General features: G+C 50.6%; 2 protein-coding genes across 2 annotated transcripts; one reads left to right on the top strand and one right to left on the bottom strand.

Moving 5' to 3' along the window:
* Nucleotides 1-3,092: 3,092 nt before the first annotated feature.
* On the bottom strand, nt 3,093-9,312 carry QPCTL (glutaminyl-peptide cyclotransferase like). The gene is made up of 7 exons (XM_065926331.1): nt 9,056-9,312; nt 8,416-8,559; nt 7,390-7,671; nt 5,613-5,765; nt 5,413-5,512; nt 4,768-4,884; nt 3,093-4,323 (listed from the first exon to the last, which is right to left on the bottom strand). The coding sequence occupies exons 1-7, from the start codon at nt 9,263-9,265 to the stop codon at nt 4,178-4,180; spliced, it is 1,152 nt and encodes a 383-aa protein (XP_065782403.1). The 5' UTR covers nt 9,266-9,312; the 3' UTR covers nt 3,093-4,177.
* Nucleotides 9,313-9,940: 628 nt separating this feature from the next.
* On the top strand, nt 9,941-14,412 carry SNRPD2 (small nuclear ribonucleoprotein D2 polypeptide). The gene is made up of 3 exons (XM_065926333.1): nt 9,941-10,084; nt 11,465-11,644; nt 14,141-14,412. Coding segments are annotated over exons 1-3 (357 nt in total). The 5' UTR covers nt 9,941-10,082; the 3' UTR covers nt 14,316-14,412.
* The last annotated feature ends 2,575 nt before the right edge of the window (nt 14,413-16,987 follow it).

Below are 16,987 nucleotides of genomic sequence, written 5' to 3'. Positions count from 1 at the left end.
GGGCCCAGACTGGTTTGTGTGTTGTTAAGGGAAGCCGTTTGGAAGAGAAGGAAGTCATGGGCCAGTTCGTGGTGAGATGGAAAAAACTGAAAGAATCCTTAGCCAATGCCCTTGGACTGATGATTTTTGACTCTTCATCTGTGTCCGTTTGAATTCAAAAATCTCAAAATAGTATTAATAGAAACTCAAACAGGGTAGCTTTTATTTCTTTAGAAGCCCAGTGTTGGGCAGGTATGGTGGCCCTGAAGTCATTGGCAGCCCAGACTCCTCCTAGCCCACTATTCCATTATTCTTTGCCTTTGGCCCTCAGCCTCATGGTCCAACATGGCTGTTACAACTCCAGCCATTACCATTTTGTGGGGAAGGGAGTCTCCTTCCTCTCAGAAATACTATACCATGCTTCTACGCACAGCTCATTTATCAGAACTTTAGCCACATGGAAGGACTGCAGGGGAGACTGGGAAATGCAGACGCTTAGCCAGATGCATTATGCCCAACCAGAAACTCATAAAGATCCCTGTAATAAAAGTTTTAAGATATTCAGCTAATTATTAACTAACAGAAGAGGGGAAAATGGATATTGAGCAGTGGCTAACAGTCTCTGACATTCTTACCAAGGAATCAAAATTTCCAGAGATGAGGATATGTCAGAATAGTTATTTAATATTTTAGAATCAAAGAGATCTGGATTTATAACTTGGCTTGGTTTTGTGGAATTTTGGATTCCTGTAAAGAGAAGGCCGGGTTATTTGGACTCCCCTGCTGAAAACAGGAAGTAAAATCTGAAAAGCCTCAAATAGTCAATAAAACACAGTTATGGATATACCAAGCCAAAAATTTAAGGAAAATGTCCATAGGGGTCCTAAAACCACTTTTGCTCTGAGGGCATTTGCCGATGTAAACAACCCTGGGTTTCCAATTTGTAGCCTTATTGGGACAGGCGAGCAGAAGTCAAAGCCTGCCCAAGGTGAAGAATGTAATAGGAGCTAGGATCCTACCAAACTACAAGCTCAGGTAAGGCTGACACAGAACACTGCAGAGAACGTGTTTTAAATGCTGAAGAAAACACAAAATTAAAGAAAAGGGGGGAAAAAAATGAGCCCTGAGAATCTGTGGCCACAGGCTGGCCCTTGGCTTGGGTTTGCAGCCTGTTTTTCATCACCTGTTGTGATCCAGGGTACTGAGATGTCTAGCAGAAACAAACAAAAAAAATCCTCTGGTGGGAGGAGCTGACACCTATAATCCCCACCAACAGTTTTTTAGACAATGAGCAGTAAGAGTCAAATAACCAAACACACATGGAAATAAAGAAGCAGAAACAAGCAGCAGCAGTGGCCACAGAGTAAAAACAGACCCACAAAGGCTGCAGGTGGTGGAACTGTCAGTCACAGATTAGAAGAAAAAAGAGAGCTTGGAAATACATGCAGGGAACCCAGACCTGAATAATGGCCTAGCCAGAATGAAAGGAAAAAACCCACAAAGGTATACAGTAACCAAAAGTAAAAAGTCAATGACTAGGCTAAACAAATTAGACACAATGAAAGAGTTATTCAGCTAGAGCAAGGTCTGAAAAAGTGGCACAGGGACCAAAAAGAAAAAAATGTAAACGGTTATGGAGGATAGAGGAAGTCTAGCACATTTAACTAGCATCCTAGAATCACAAGAGAAAATGAAATGGTGCAATGATAGTATGTAAAGACAATGATTGCAAATTCCAGACTGATAAAAGGATGGGTACACGCAGTGAATCATAGGCAGGATAAATAAATAGAAACAAATACCTAAACACATGCAATGAACGTGTCCAGCTGTGATCTTCAGCAATTGATTTCTCTGAAACTCAGTTTCTTAATCTGAAAAAGGAGAATGTTGGACAGCTCCTCAGAAGGCTAATACACTGGAGCGCTCACCGGTTGTGCCCATCAGAGACCCCTCTTGGGCCCTTCATAGTGTGAAGCTGGGGGAGGCTGCCTTTCAGGGACGGATGGGAGCTGGGGAAAGCATTACCTTGTCAAGCATCAGCAGCCTCATCAGTAAAATGGGCTCATGATCCTGACCCCAGATTCAAGTGGAAAGCCCCGCCTAGTGTGTGGGTGTAGTGCACTCAGCAAGATGACTTACAGGGAGGCCTGGAGACATCCTTTTCAAAAAAAGGATGGAACTGAACACACTGCTTACTCTTAACACTGAGGTGATGGTTTCACCTACCTCTGAGATGGCCGTGATGATAAGGAGACGTTGCGGTGTTAAGTGCTTGGCATCATGAACAAACAGGAACTCTCTGATTTGAGACCCTCTTACTACCCTAGTTGCTGATATCTGTCAATTTCCTTTTTTGACTTCTGTCAGTTCCACTTCTAAGGGGCTGTTAGTCCCTGCCCTTCTGAATCTCACTGTAACTTGCAGCCAAATAAAAGCCTCAGGAGGAGCTACTTTTTTGGTCAACCATCTATTGGACCAGCACAGGTGATTTTTAGAAAGCGGTAGGACACGGGCTTAGGAGCACAGCTGTGGGTGAGACTCTGAACTTTGTAAACAACAGTTTGTAATTCTCAGCCCCAGCCACCTCATTTGCAAAATGAGAACCGAAATTGTCCCTCAGCCCACAGGTCCTCTTGAGTCAGCCTTGAGTTGTCTTGGAAAGCCAATGTTCAACTTCACTCTTTTAAGGTTTTTTTGATGTGGACCATTTTTAAAGTCTTTATTGAATTTCTCACAATACTATTTCTGTTTTGGTTTGTTGGTCATGAGGCATGTGGGATCTTCAACTAGGGACTGAAACTGTGCCTCCTGCATTGGAAGCTGAAGTCCCAACCACTGGACCACCAGGGAGGTCCCCACCTTCACTCTCTAACCCTCTACCCTGGCCTGGCCTCCCTGCAGCCTACCAAGTCTCCATCAAAGTCACAAAATCAGCAGGCACAGGGCTGAGCATCAGACTCCCTGCCTAAGTGCTCACCTAGGTTTTCTTTGGAGCAGGTTTGCTAAGCAGCTAGAATGCACCAAACTTATATCCTTAAGGACAGCATGCCCCAAAGTGCTCATCGTGAAGATTCCCCAGGTACTTTTAGAGTCCCAGCCTCTGAATCCGCTTTTCTTTTTTTTTTTTTTTTGGCTGTTGGCTTTGCTGCACAGCTTATGGGATCTTAGTTCCCTGACCAGGGGTCAAACCCAGGCCCCAGCAGTGACAGCGCCAAGGCCTAACCGCTGGACTGCCATGGAATTCCCCGCATTTTTCAAAAAGCACCCCAGTTGCATCTGAAAATTAGATAGGGCTAGGAAATAATTCCTTGGGCCAGAGTTTGCAGTTACACATGACATCTCTCATTCCTATACTCACAGCCAAAAGGGAAAGGATGGTTTGGTGTAACGATTTTATAGGGAGTTTTAGATCTGACCCATTTCTATCATAAGCACTTTCAAACGATCAAAACCCAATGTTTCCCAATGTATCTGCTGAGGTACCCAGATTCTGTGAGGTGCTTCCCAATAAAGGGGTTCCGTGGTGAAATACTTGGGGGAAACAGTGCATTCTTACTCTGGATGAAAACTGCACACCGTGAAATGAAGAAATTCATTTAATTCTGTCTCACCCTGCTTTCCCCTTTTTCATGCAGCACCTATGTACACTAGTTGTGCAGAATATGTTTTGCAGAAACACTGGTTTATCGCCCACTGGAGGTGGCAGAATCTGGAGTTCCCAAGGATTGGCTTCTACCTCCTCTGTCCCTGCTTATGGGCAGATCCTCGGTGGGCCCCACATGCCACGTCCCTGTGGGAGTTAGGTTTGGACTGGTGCAGTAGCAAGGCTGCCATTCTGGAGAATGAACTGCCACGAAAACAAGCCACAGAGAATTCATCTGGTCGAGGGTACTGCTGGTCCGGATGCCAGTCCGTGGTCTGCTGATTAAAACTGAGAACGGCACTCAGTCCCTGTAGATGTGCAGCCCGAGTGATTCCTCAGGGCAAGGGCCGGGCTCATTCCTTTGGCTCTCACCCCACGGTGATCTCTCTCACTTCCACGTCTTTGAAGAGTGGCAACTTGAGATCAAGAAAGAGCGTCTTCCAGTCAGAGCACAAACAGAGCCAAAGGGGTTAAGAAGGACAAGCCAGCACACCCCAGGAGGGCCTTGGCATGTCTCCTGCTGGGCGTTTCTCAGGGGGTCCTCGGGGCAGGCTAGAGCCCCAGGTATTCAGCCAGGAACACGGCCAGGATGCGGCTCAGGTTGTGTACCGTGGGCGGGTGCAGGTTGGCCTCGGAGTCATTAGACGTGTGCCAGACGGAGGGGAAGGGCGTGGCGATGAGGTGGAGCACGGGAACTCCTGCAGGGCAAAGAGGAGGCACAGGCCCGTGTCTGGCCCCCGGCTGACCCAGGAGCCCAAGCCCACGCCTGGGCAGGTCTGCCTTCTCTGCCCCCACCCCCCAATTGTGCCACTTGAGGAACTCTGAACAATTCTGAGGGTATGTGTTCATTAAAAAAAAACACATCCAATACATTTATAACACAAATCAGAAAAACTCAAAACTTCACAGCTTATGAAAAGACTAGAAGATCTGAACACTCGCTAGTGCCGGGCACTGGTCCAAGTTCTTTACATTCAATCCCCTCAGCAACTCTTGAGATGGGGGGCTGTTAATTATCCCCATTTTACAGATGAGGGAATTGAGACACAAAGAGGTTAAGCAATTTGCCACCAGTCCCCAAATCTAGGAAGGGGCCAGGTCCTACCTGTGGCCCCCAGCCCCCCAATTCCCACAGCAGGTACCTCGACGGAGGAAGGGGATGTGGTCATCTTCCACAGAGACAGGGGGCTCCCCGGTCTGGAAGTACATCACTTCCCAAGGATGAGACTGCAGTAGGTTCAGTCGGTGCAGGCGCTTCTCTGGATGTGGTAGGGATTGGAAAGCAGAAGGTCAGCCTCTCAAGGGTCAAAGATTCCCCTGCTCACAGATCAGAGGAGGGTGGGAGGCCTGGGGGTAAAGCACTGATCATGCCAATAAGGATGAATGTTAGTTCATCATTCTGGGGTAATGTTAGTTACCCCAGACTACAGGCTATGTTCCCGGTCTCATTTAATCCCTTCAGGTCTAAGGAGGCAGACACCCCCATTATTAGCATCATGCCCATTTGATAGATGGGAAACTGAGGCTCAGAGAGAGGAGGTCATTTTCCCAAGCTCACACAGCTGGTAAGAAGGAAAGCCAGAATCTGAACCCAGGGCTCTCTGACCCTAGAATCCCTGTCTGTAATCACTTCATTTGACTGCTGTGGGATCTTTTGTGTTTCTGCCCCAGAGCTTTAGGGAGAGGCTAGGGAGGTGGAGGGGAGGCTGGATGGCCCCTCAGAGGCCAGGTGCCTGGTCCTCTCTCCAGCATCCCAGACAAGTGTCTGCCTATACCTTCACCCTTACCAATGCTCCTGAGCCGATGGAACCAGCGGGCCGTGCGAGGGAAGTGACTGTAGAAGGTTGGGTTGGGGGCTCCCAGGAGATCAAGAAGCATAAAGAGCTCCTAGGGAGAGAAGCCAGGACTGAGCAGCCTGGCGGGATGCTGCCAACCTCATGCCCCCCTCCTCCCACCTCACCAGCACCCAGGAGGGCCCTAGTCTTACAATAGCCTGGATCCTGGTGGAGCCCAGGCCGTGGGGTGTAGACTCCATGAGCTGGGCCAGGTGCCGGGAGCCATAAAGTGAGTCCTTGGGTCCCCACTCCTTCAGTGCCTCTTCGCCGTCCAGGAAGAGCAGCTGCAAGGTCACTGGGGCTGCCTGTGGGGGCCAGTGGTCAGGGCCAGCTCAGTGCCAGCCCGCCACCTCAACTCACCCACATTTCCTGCCTGTTTGTACAGCTGACTAGGGCAGTCTCCTCACTTGTAGAATAGAACCTGCTAGCCAAGAGTACAGTCTGCCTGGATTTAAATCCTGGCTGGGTTGCTCCGTAGCCAAGCAGTAGTGGGTCAGTTACTAAGTTCTCAAAGTATCGACTTCCTTAGGTAGAAATGGGGTGAGTACCACTTCCCAGAGGGTAGGATTTGAACCCGGTCCTAAGACAGCGCAGGTTTCCCTGGTGGCTCAGTGCTAAAGAATCCACTTGCTAATGCAGGAGACGTGGGAAATGTTCGATCCCTGGGCTGGGAAGATCCCCTGGAGAAAGAAATGACAACTCACTCCAGTATTCTTGCCTGAGAAACCCCATGGACAAGGAAGCCTGGCTGGCTACAGTCCAAGGGGTTGGGAGGAGTAGGACACAACTTAGCCACTGAACAACAACGACGATAAAACAGGCTAGGGCAGTGCCTGATGGATAGTAACTGAATAAGGATTAGCTCTGATTGTAAGAGCTATTCCTCAAGTTCATTTAGCAAAAGAGACAGACCCACAAATAAATAATTGTATAAACAATGAAATGAAGTTGGGCAAATGCTTCTAAGAATAACAGGGTCCTAAAAGGTCCTCCAAGGGGGTGGGGGATAAGCTGGCCTGGGGAACATGTTCAGTTTGCTAGGCAGGGATGTTTGCACTGAGGCTGAGGAGGACCTGGCCTGGCAAAATGGAGCAGAGGGAAGGGGGTTCCCTGGTGAGGAAGCAGCATGGACCAGAACTGGGGACAGAGAAGGGGCCAGAGAGGTTTGAGAAAAGGCCCTAGGACCCAGCAAGGGCCAGGGAGCTTGCACTCTGTTACAAGAGCACTGGGGTGTCAGCCATGGAAGGGATCTGAGCAGGATAGAGCCATGAGGTGTTTCCATTCATTCCATACATTCTTATTGACATTCTACTTTACGCCAGGCAGTATTCTGGGCAGTATTCAGGAAATACAACAGGAAATAAACACAGCCAAGGGCCCACCTATCTGAAGCTCATTCAAGCTTGGGAGACAGACAAACAAATCAACCTAAAGTCCCATGAGGCATGGGAGAGTGACAAGGAGCTATTTTATGGTGGCTGAGAAGGTCTCTTTGAGGAGGTGACATCAGAGTGGACCCCTGAATGAAGGGTGGGAGCCAGTCAGGAAGGTATCTGAGAAAAGCACATCATAGGCAGAGCAAACAGCAAGTGCAAATGCCCTGAGGTTGAGAGTGAGGTCCACAGAGGAGGTGGGAGGCTAGCATGGAGTGAGTGAGGTATGAGTGGTGGGAGAGGAGACCAGAGAGATGAGAGGTCACACCTCATGGGCTAAGAGAAGCACTCTGGCTTATTCACGGAATGACATGGGAGTCATGGGAGGGTTTTAGGTAGAGAAGGGACAGAATCTGACATTCAGGAAATGGAAAGACCCTCTGGACTCTGGTGTGGAGTGGAGGAAGATAAGACCAGGTAAAGGAGAGTGGCGGTATGGACCAAGGAAGAGACATCCCTCATTCACCCACCCCCACCCTACCCCTGCTCTCCTTACCCTCTCCTTGGCTTTGCCCAGCTCTTGGTCGAGGGCCTGGGCCAGCTCCAGTAGCAGGGAGCAAGGCACTGCCGAATCCGTGGCCCCCACAAAGGGGGCTGAGCCAGATGGGAAGAGCTTGGAGTCGTAATGGCAGGCAAGGGTAAGGTGGCGGGCAGCCCCTGGGTCCAGCGTGGCCACCACATTGCCGAAGTCCAATGGCCCCAGGGGTGTGGAGGCAGTGAAGGGGTCTAGTTCTATATGCCAGCCTGCTGAAAGTGTCCGCAACGTAGCCTCCAGGAACTAGTGGCAATAGAGAAGAGGGAGGGTGGCTGGGGACTGGGGAGGTCAGAAGAAGGGCCATGTGACCTGAACCATGCTGAGCAGTCAGGTTGGCCCACCAATACCACTTTGGTTGAATCGTTCCCTTGAGACACTTCTGAGTACCTACTAAGTGCCAAGCATGGAGTGCCCTCATCTCTTGAAGCCCAAACTAATCACAGCTCACCATTCCATAGCACTCACTCTGTGCCCAGTCCTTGTTCTAGGAACCCCTATGGAGTGGGGACTGACAATGGTTCCATTTTGCAGATGAGGAAACTGAGGCACAGAGAAGATGAAATTAGTTCAAGGTCATACCAAGTGGCTGAGGTGGATGTGAAGTCAGGCAGTGTTCAAATGACTCTCAATGCCTTCTGGGGAGCAATGTAGAGCTCTGGAGCCAACCCATTTGGGTTGAAACCCTAAGCATACCATTTATTATCTGTGGGATTTGGGCAAAATGTCTAACTATTCTGGGTGTCAGTTTCCTCATCTACACAATGAAGATCAGATTGGTACCCACCTCATTAGGCTCATAGGGCGCTGCTGATGTGTATAATTAGATTGGGGGGGGGGCACAGTATAGAGGGCAGTGGTCTGGTGGTTAGCAGAATAGAGCTTCTATTAGCTTCAGTCAGACCCCCAGCTCTGCCACTTGGGCAGGATATCTATTTCCTATTCATTGATGGGCTGTGGGGTCAGGGGTTAGAGGTGGGGTCCTTTTACCTTTCTGACTTGGAGATTGCCCGGGCTGCCCGGAGTCCGCACAACCAGCAGAGGGCGCAGGAAAGTGTTCCAGAGACGCTGAGGGTCCAGTTGCCCCACTACCCTCCGCACCCGAGCTTCGGGGAGGCTTCCGATCAAAGGGCCCTGAGGAAGCAGGTAAGGAAGAGAAGAGCAGAGCATGAAAACGACCCTCATTCCAACCATTTCCTGGAGGCTGCCCTCCTCTTCCTAGTCGCAGCCTCCAGCGTCAGAGGTTTCTAGGAGAAATCCTAGACTCGGTTAAAGTCCTTCCAAAGCCATCCTGCCCAGCCCGCGGCAATCCTAATGGAGGGAATCTAGGCCCAGCGAGAGGAAGGGATTCTTCCAAATAGTTGACTTTAGGATTAGAACCCAGAACTCCCAGTCTTACTACTCCAGATTGTCTCACCGGGTAACCGCTATTACAAAACAAGCCCGAAGCCTCATTGCGTTGGAAAGGGGTATGCGCTCTAAGAATGGAGACGGAGGCACCTGCAGCGAGAACCATATGGTGAAGACAAAGTCACGTCAACCCAACCTAGGGTCTCCCCCATGAGACCCTGGGGAAGGGGAGGCAAGGAGTAAGGGCTTCCGCAGCGCCCGTGTCCCCGCCCGTCCTCACCCGCAGCTCGCGGCCCAGCGGCAGCTCTTCAGTCTGGCTATGCCAGCTGCTCCAAATGGTATAGAACACCGAGGCTACCGTCAGAGCCAGCAACAGTAGGGGCAATAGCTGTGCCCGCGGTAGCAGGCGGCGCTTGGGCGCTGAGGGTCGCTCCAAAAGGCCGCGTTCCCCGACCCGGAGCCGGGGCCGCCCGCGGCCCCCGGAACGCATGGCAGCTTCGCCCTGAAACCGGTCGGAGACGGCGGATAGAGTTAAGGCCCAGCCAAGTCCCGCCCCATGAAATAAGTCAGACCAATGAGCAACAAGAGCGGCTGCACCATCCGCCCTCCCGTGAGCAGTAAAGCCAATGGGACCCTCGTCCTGAGGTCGCGGCTCCTTGCCTCCCAGGGAGCTTTGGCGGTTGGTACCCCCGGGTTGCACAACCCAAAAGGGAGAGCTTAAGAAGTAGGCGCCGCCTCAGCGCAGGAGGGGAAGCCAATGAGAAGCGTTTGATCACCGAAAACATTAGCCTTACTGGGCGCAAATCCACGCAGCTACCGGATGGACCCTCTCCTGGGTCCGGAAAAATCAATATACACGTAAATCAACAGTCCCTGAAGGAAAAGGGGAGGTGCCCATCCCTGAAGCGAGGAGCGGATTGGCTTCGCGAAGGCCGCGCCCCCAAAGGCAGAGCGGGCGGGTATTTGGAAAAGGCTAGTATTTCCCTCCTTCAACCTATGCGGTTCTACAACAAAATGGTTTGAATCAGTCCCGCTTTCTTTTCCTCTCCAAGGTCGTGAATATCTGCCCAGTACTGTCTAGAACGGTGGCCTGGAGCGACTTACTAAATAAGGGTTCTACTCTACTGACTCTGCCGAGGGCGGAGATCGCTATAGCAACAGGCCACGCCCCACTCGCTGGTTGGGTTTGCGCAGGCGCTCACGGAAGTGGGCCGCAGGAAGAGGAAGTCCCGCCTCTGGCTCTCTGTTCGGAAGGCACACCGCGTAGGAGACGGTAGTGACTTGAGAACGCGGTCACCATCATCATCATGTGAGGCCGAACTGGGTTTGGGTGGCGGGAGTGGGATTGAGGGTGTGAATTTGGTCGCTTACCGGTTGAAGGGGGTAGGCAGAAATGGGGGCGGAAGCAAACATTTGGGGGTAGAGTGGAGTATCTTTATACTGATGAGTTGCGAAGGGACGTGGGGCCTTTGACGGACCCTGACTTCGGGAGAGGGGACAGCTTTATCAGATAACAGGCTGGGCTTTCCCAAATAAGCAATCTTACTGAAGTGAATTTTAAGAGGAAGCGTTTTTACGAATAAAAACCTGGGAGATGGGGAGTACGGACTTGTAGGAAAAGCGGTCTTAAGGTAAGAGGCTTAGCTGGAGAAGATTGGCTTTTCGATCACATCCGCCATTTGTACGGATAACGAGTTATGGGGATGATTTTACTTATGTATTCATTCAACAGTTATTTATTGAGTGCTTGTGTGTCAGGCTGCTTTAGACACATAGTTTATACCAGTGAATTACTCCGCTCTTCCCAAGGAAAAAAATTCTCTTCTACATCTTACGGGATGGGAAGAGGCAGGCAGGAAACGTGCTGGTAATAGATACGTAAATTCTAGAATGTGTTAGGGGATAGGGTTATGAATAAAGAAGTAACAGAGCAGGGTAAAACAGTGTGGAATGTCACTTTTGAGAGACAGAACACATAAAGGAGGCAACACTTGAGCAAAAACCTGAAGAAAGTGAGAAAGCAAACCACAAAGATACCTGGGGAGGTACCTAGGCAGAGGGAAAAGTGAATAGAGGGGCCCAAGAAGGTTTGCCTAATATCTTCAAGAACCACTGAAGAAGCCATTGTGCCTGGAACAGAGTGAGGGTAAAAGCTGGGTTTTACCTTTTACACTGAGAGAGGAGTCATGAGAGGGTACTGAAGAGTGAGATGATTCTTGACACCACCCCTGAGACTGCTTTCTGGAGGGCAAACTGTTGGGGAGCATGGGTGGAGGCAAGGAGACCTCTAGGAAAGAGATGATGGAGGTTTAAGCCAAGGTAAGAAATTCAGATTCTGACAGGTTTTAGCAGCAGATGACAGGATTTGCTGACAGGTTGAATGTAGGATGTGAGAGAAGAAAGAGTCAATTTGACAGTAGGGCTTTTGCTCAAAGAACCAGAGGGATGGAGTCGCCATTGACAGAGATGAGGAAGGCTGTGGATAGTGTAATTTGGGGTTATGGGGGGTCTGGAGTTCAGTTTAGGACGTGCGAGGATTGGAAATATCCATTAGGCATCCACGTGGTGATACCAAGAGAGAGGACTGCGTAGGAGGAGAGGGATATGTGTTAGGGAGACACTGAGGGAGAGGCCGTGAGCACCCAGGCCACGGGTCTTCTCACTGTGGGTTCCATACTTGTCTTCTCAGGAGTCTCCTCAACAAACCCAAGAGTGAGATGACCCCAGAGGAGCTGCAGAAGCGCGAGGAGGAGGAGTTTAACACGGGGCCACTCTCCGTGCTCACGCAGTCAGTCAAAAACAACACTCAAGTGCTCATCAACTGCCGTAACAACAAGAAGCTCCTGGGCCGCGTGAAGGCCTTCGACAGGTGAGCACCAGGGTCTGGGGAGGTATGCTGTCCAGGCCTCAGTTTCCTTACCTGTGAAATATGCATCATCAAAATATCCCTCAGAACAGTCATGAGGCTTCAGTAATACTATGTATGAAAAGCACTTGGCTCAGTACCTAACACATGATAAATGCTCAGTAAACATATGCAGCCTTTAGTTAGCATTTGAGAAGTGCTTTCCTCACAGTAGATTACTATATAGCAAGATACAGAGCTTTCCCAATTTTTTTCTTTTCTTTCTTTCACTCAGTCATAGTTTCCTATATCCTCCTATCCCTTAAGGAGTAATGGGGGAGTAATAGGGAATTTTAAAAGAAAATAAAAGAGAAAAAATAGAAAAGAAAAAAAAATTTTTTTAATTAAAAAAAAAAAGGTAAAAATATATCTAGGAATTTCTCTGGAGTTGTTGCGGTCAGTGTGGGCTCGGTTCAGTTTCAGATAGCTCTTCGTTCCAGCTTACATGTCTCGATATCTATAGGCCCCTTCCTGTGTAGTCAGTGTTACCTACAGGGATTTTAATCTGTTGCACCGGCCCCTTCTGAAGCGGTTCCCTTTGTTTATTTGGCTTTTGTTTGCTGGTCTCTTCAGTGTCTAATTTCTGCCCTGACACAGGCGGGCGGAGGTGGTCTCTTGTTCTGGTTCGCTAGTTCCGTCCTGCTGCGGGGAGGGCGCTGCAGGCAGATATCTGTGTGTGGGGAGCACTCAGTGTTCCGGCCACACTGGGTTTGCCCCCGCTCACGGGTGTGTATGCTTTACCCGTCTACACTGCTCAGGCTCCCGGCTGCTCTATATGGAGCGGGCCCTGCGTTGCGTGAGGTTCTGGTTTTCAGGTATTCCACAAAAGCGCGGACTCGGTTGCTCCTGCGTTTTGTGCCTTCCCCTGCCCGAGCAGCTCAGGCAGCCAGGAGCTTGACGGGCGCACTCTCCCCGGGTGCGGTGCGCGCCTTCTCCCCTCCGCGGTCCCAGCCTCAGTTTCCACGCGCCAGTTGGGTGCGTGCGCCTTGTGTTTAGCCGCGACCCTCCCGGCGGATGTCAACAATCCAATATCTCAGGAAGTCTTTGGTTAGAAACTGGAGGCCTGTTTGCAGTGTGGTAGGGGATGCCTTCTCTGGGGCCGAGTTTGCCCCTTTCGCCTCCCCCCTGCCTCTTATCTCCAGCGGGGATGGGCCAGTCCGCAGCCGGCTAGCTCCTCTGGACTTGCTCAATCCCTTTGTTCTGTGAACCACCGGCAGTGTGTTCGGGCCGGTTAATTTTCTCTCTCTCTCTTGCTATCCCACAGTTTAAGTTGCTATCTCACAAAAGCTCCCTCCGATTGCCCTCAGGGCACTCAGGCCCAGTCCTTACCCTAAGCAATGCGGCCTGCTCTGCCCCCACTTGCTGGTGGTGGATGCGGGCGTCTGGGGTACTTTTCTGCTGGGAGTTGCTTTTAGGCACGTAATCTGTGGGTTTTGTTTATTTTTCCTCCCAGTTAGGTTGCCCTCCGAGATTCAAAAACTTCCTCCAGACCCGCCAGTGTGAGGGTTTCCTGGTGTTTGGAAACTTCCTCTATTAAGACTCCCTTCCCGGGACGGGTCTCCGTCCCTAGCTCTTTTGTCTCTCTATTTATCTTTTATATTTTGTCCTACCTCCTTTCAAAGACAATAGGCTGCTTTTCTGGGCGCCTGATGTCCTCAGCTAGCGATCAGAAGTTGTTTTGTGAAGTTTGCTCAGCGTTCAATTGTTCTTTCGTGAATTTGTAGGGGAGAAAGTGGTCTCCCCGTCCTATTCCTCCGCCATCCTGGCTCCTCCCTATCCTCCTATCCCTTTGGGTGCATGCATGAGGGCTTGGTCGCTTTAGTTGTGTCTAAATCTGTGCAACCGTATGGACTGTGGCCCACCAGGCTTCTCTGTCCATGGGATTCTCCAGACAAGAATACTGGAATGGGTTGCCATGCCCTCATCCAGGAGATCCTCCCGACCCAGGGATCGAACTTGCATCTCATGTCTCCTGCATTAGCAGGCAAGTCCTTTACTGCTAGAGTCACCTGGGAAGCCCCCATCCCTTTACCTGCTTTAATTTTTCTTCCTAGCACTTACTACCACCTGACAGTATGTTTCAGGTGTCTTTGTTTACCTGCTTCATGGTGTTCTCCCTTCACTAGCCTGCAGACCCTATGAAGACAAGGCTCTTATCTGTTTTTTTTTTTCATTGCTCTAATCATCACAAACGTTTGTTGACTGAGCCATTCCACACTGTCATCACACATGCCCATAACAAGGATACTGTGTTGCTTCACTTAATTTTCACAACAGCCCTAGGAGGCAGGCACCATGAATGTCCCCATTTTAGAGAAGAGGAAACTGAGGCACAGAGGGTGAAGCCCTTTGCCCGAGCCTTGGAGCCCTGGCTCTTCCCCTTTCCGGAGGCAGTGCCGCCCAGAGGAAGGGTCAGGACGCACCCCTCACTCACTTCTGCTGCCTGCCCGTCCCCACCAGGCACTGCAACATGGTCCTGGAGAACGTGAAAGAAATGTGGACAGAGGTCCCCAAGAGCGGCAAAGGCAAGAAGAAGTCCAAGCCAGTCAACAAGGACCGCTACATCTCCAAGATGTTCCTGCGTGGGGACTCTGTCATCGTGGTCCTGAGAAACCCGCTTATCGCTGGCAAGTAGGGGCCTCCTCCCTGCTGTCAGAACTTGCCCCCTGGTTTTGCAAAGACCTGCCCTCTGTAGTTGAAATAATAAAACCGTGTTTTTTTTCTAGTGGCCTCTGCCTGTTCCCAGGGCCTAGAGAACGGAACAGACCCCAGAGAGGGGTGGCAGGGTGTGGGGCCAAGCATGGGCTCAGGCCTCTCTCAACAGGTGAAGAGGCCCAGTCTCTGCCCCTTCCAGGCCTTAATTTTCCCGTCTTGGGCAGAGAGAACTCTTGCAGTCTTTTGTGTTTTAACTTTTTTCTACCTTCTCATCACTTTCTCCTCCTCTTCCCCACCTCTCAGTAAGTCACTCTCACTCAAAATTTCTTTCACTCTTTTTTTTTCCTCCCCATTTGTTCACATAGTCTGTGCCCAGCCTTGCATTGCCATGCTGGGGACACAGCAGGGCCCAGAAAAGCCCCCAACCTGCCCTCTCTGAGCAGAGGTTAGCGCAGTTAGTACTCAGAACTGACGGCATCTGTAGCTGACACCTGCTGAGCTGTGAGAGCGCCAGGCCCTAGGCTCTGTGCTGTTCCTACGTCTACACCTCTGAGCAGGCACTGGGATCCATCATCTCCAATTCCAGGGGCAGGGGCTGAGGCAAAGCGTGGTGATGGCGCCTCCCCAGAGGAATCCAGCCCGAAAGTGGTGATGTCGTGATTCAAAGCCCTGCTGCTCTGAGCCAGTGGCTTAACCCCTGAACTCTGCTGCCCTCAGATCATAGCTTCATGACCCCTGAGAGAAAGTCTCTGACAAATGTAGAGAGGTGGAGGTGGGAAAGGAGGTTTGGCTTACTGTGGGTGGATTAAGGGAAATCCCTGTCTTTCTCTAAAGCATATCCATTATGCTCCTCCCACCGGCGTCTCTCTCCATGTTCTCCAGATAGGGCCAGGTGCCAGGCTGGTGCAGTTCCCAGGCATGAGGTCAGGATCCAAGGAGATGTCTGACACGCTGAGCTATGGCAGACAAAGCCTGAGTTATCCCAAGAGCCCATCAGCAACAGAGCTGAGGTTATATAAGGCACACGCTGACTGAGTGGTTCACGTCTAATTGGAACACCCATCTGAGGGGTAGATAGCAGATTCATCCCACTTTATCGATGCGACAGCTGAGGCCCAGAGAGGGTTAGCGACTTGCCCAGGATCAGTCAGGAAACGATGGAGCCGAATTCAAACCCAGCGAGCCAGACCCTGTGACTGGGAGGGGAGCGGGATGGAGCCATGATATCCTAATCTGTAAAGCGGGGGGAGAACGGTGCTGTTGCAGAAACCTTCCCCCTCGATTTGGTGATTGTTCGGAGCCTGGAATGGCACAAGCCCTGGGGTCCCAGTCCTGGGTTTGAGTCCTGGTCCCACATCCCTCCTGTCTTCCCCAGGAAGTAGCAGGTCCTTCTGCTGCTTTGCCAGGCTGACAGCCAAGATTCTAGCCTAGGCCTAGAACTGATGACCCTGCCTGTCATCATCTCTTTATCCAACCACCTGCCCAAATAGTTTCTAATCCCCTCTTCCAACTCAAGTGAATGAAAGTGAAAACAGGTTGCAGGAAAAGTACTAGGCAAACTGGCCAAGTGTGTTCCATGCACAAGTGAGATACTCTTAGGAACTTCAGGCCATCCTAGGATGTCAGTGTGATCATTTCTATTTCCCCGAAGTGAACCTGAGGCACAGAGAGATTAGGAATTTTCCCCAAGTCACACAGCTAAATAGTAGCCAACCTAAGATTTGAACCAGGCTGGTTCCTACAGCATTAGTATTTCTTCACCATCTTTCTAGAGGAGCAGCTTTCAGAAAATGTTTGGTCCGTGGACTTCCCTGATGGGTCCAGTGGTTAAGAGTCTGCCTGCCAATGCAGGGGACACTTGCATTGTGTCCAAACCTAACATGGGTTAGATCCCTGCTCTGGAAAGATTCTGAAACTACTGAAGCTCACCGCTGCTGAGAAGCCTCTGTGCCTAGAGCCCAAGCTTTGCAACAAGCGAAACCACTGCAGTGAGGAGACCACATACTGCAACTAGAGAGAAGCCCCCAGTTGCCGCAACTAAAGAAAGCCCGCATGCAGCAACGAAGACCCAGCACGGTCACAAATGACTAATTAATTTTTTTTTAAAAAGAACATGATCACACACACAATTTTAATCGTACACACTGCAAATAGTTTAAATAGCAGGAGATCACATGAACACTCCCAGTTGGGGTTTCTCTTAGGCATGGAGAATGGTGGCAGCGTGGTGTCTGTGATCTCTTGGTGACTCTTGAATCTCTTGGAAGTTAGGCAGCACTGCTCTCCAGAGGGTGCAAGGCCACCACCGGCGCCTGGCCACACAGCCTGCCCTCCCTGCTGTCATCTCCCTTATGGCCTGGCCAAGATTTCCCTACCCCAGAGACAACTGTTTTCTCATGCTTTATTTACAAGGACCCAGCCCTCAGGCCCCCACATTTCCAGAACCCACAAGAGGGGCCCATGAGGGCCGCCTGCTTCAAAGCACATTGAATTCAGTGACTGTGAGCCATATCTGTCCAGAGGGCAGGGAACCCCAAGGAAGCGAATCAACAACACCCAGGTGCTAACTGAATCTAAGTGTGTGTCTGGTGGGGAGCGATTTAGGAGTGAGAGTCTTGTGTGTGTATATATATACACGTGGCCCAGCCACTT

The sequence above is a fragment of the Muntiacus reevesi genome, chromosome 2 (assembly GCF_963930625.1).
Source record: "Muntiacus reevesi chromosome 2, mMunRee1.1, whole genome shotgun sequence".
NCBI lineage: Eukaryota > Metazoa > Chordata > Mammalia > Artiodactyla > Cervidae > Muntiacus > Muntiacus reevesi.
The sequence above is the reverse complement of the archived record's forward strand: the minus strand, read 5'-3'. Positions and strand labels throughout refer to the sequence as shown.

Coding starts and splice junctions, on each gene's coding strand:
- QPCTL (XM_065926331.1), bottom strand. CDS start 9,265: ATGCGTTCCGGGGGCCGCGGGCGGCCCCGGCTCCGGGTCGGGGAACGC. Junction 8,560..9,055: donor CGCTGGGCCGCGAGCTGCGG/GTGAGGACGGGC, acceptor CTGCTTCCTCAG/GGCCCTTTGATCGGAAGCCT. Junction 4,885..5,412: donor CCATCGGCTCAGGAGCATTG/GTAAGGGTGAAG, acceptor TACCACATCCAG/AGAAGCGCCTGCACCGACTG.
- SNRPD2 (XM_065926333.1), top strand. Junction 11,645..14,140: donor CGCGTGAAGGCCTTCGACAG/GTGAGCACCAGG, acceptor CGTCCCCACCAG/GCACTGCAACATGGTCCTGG.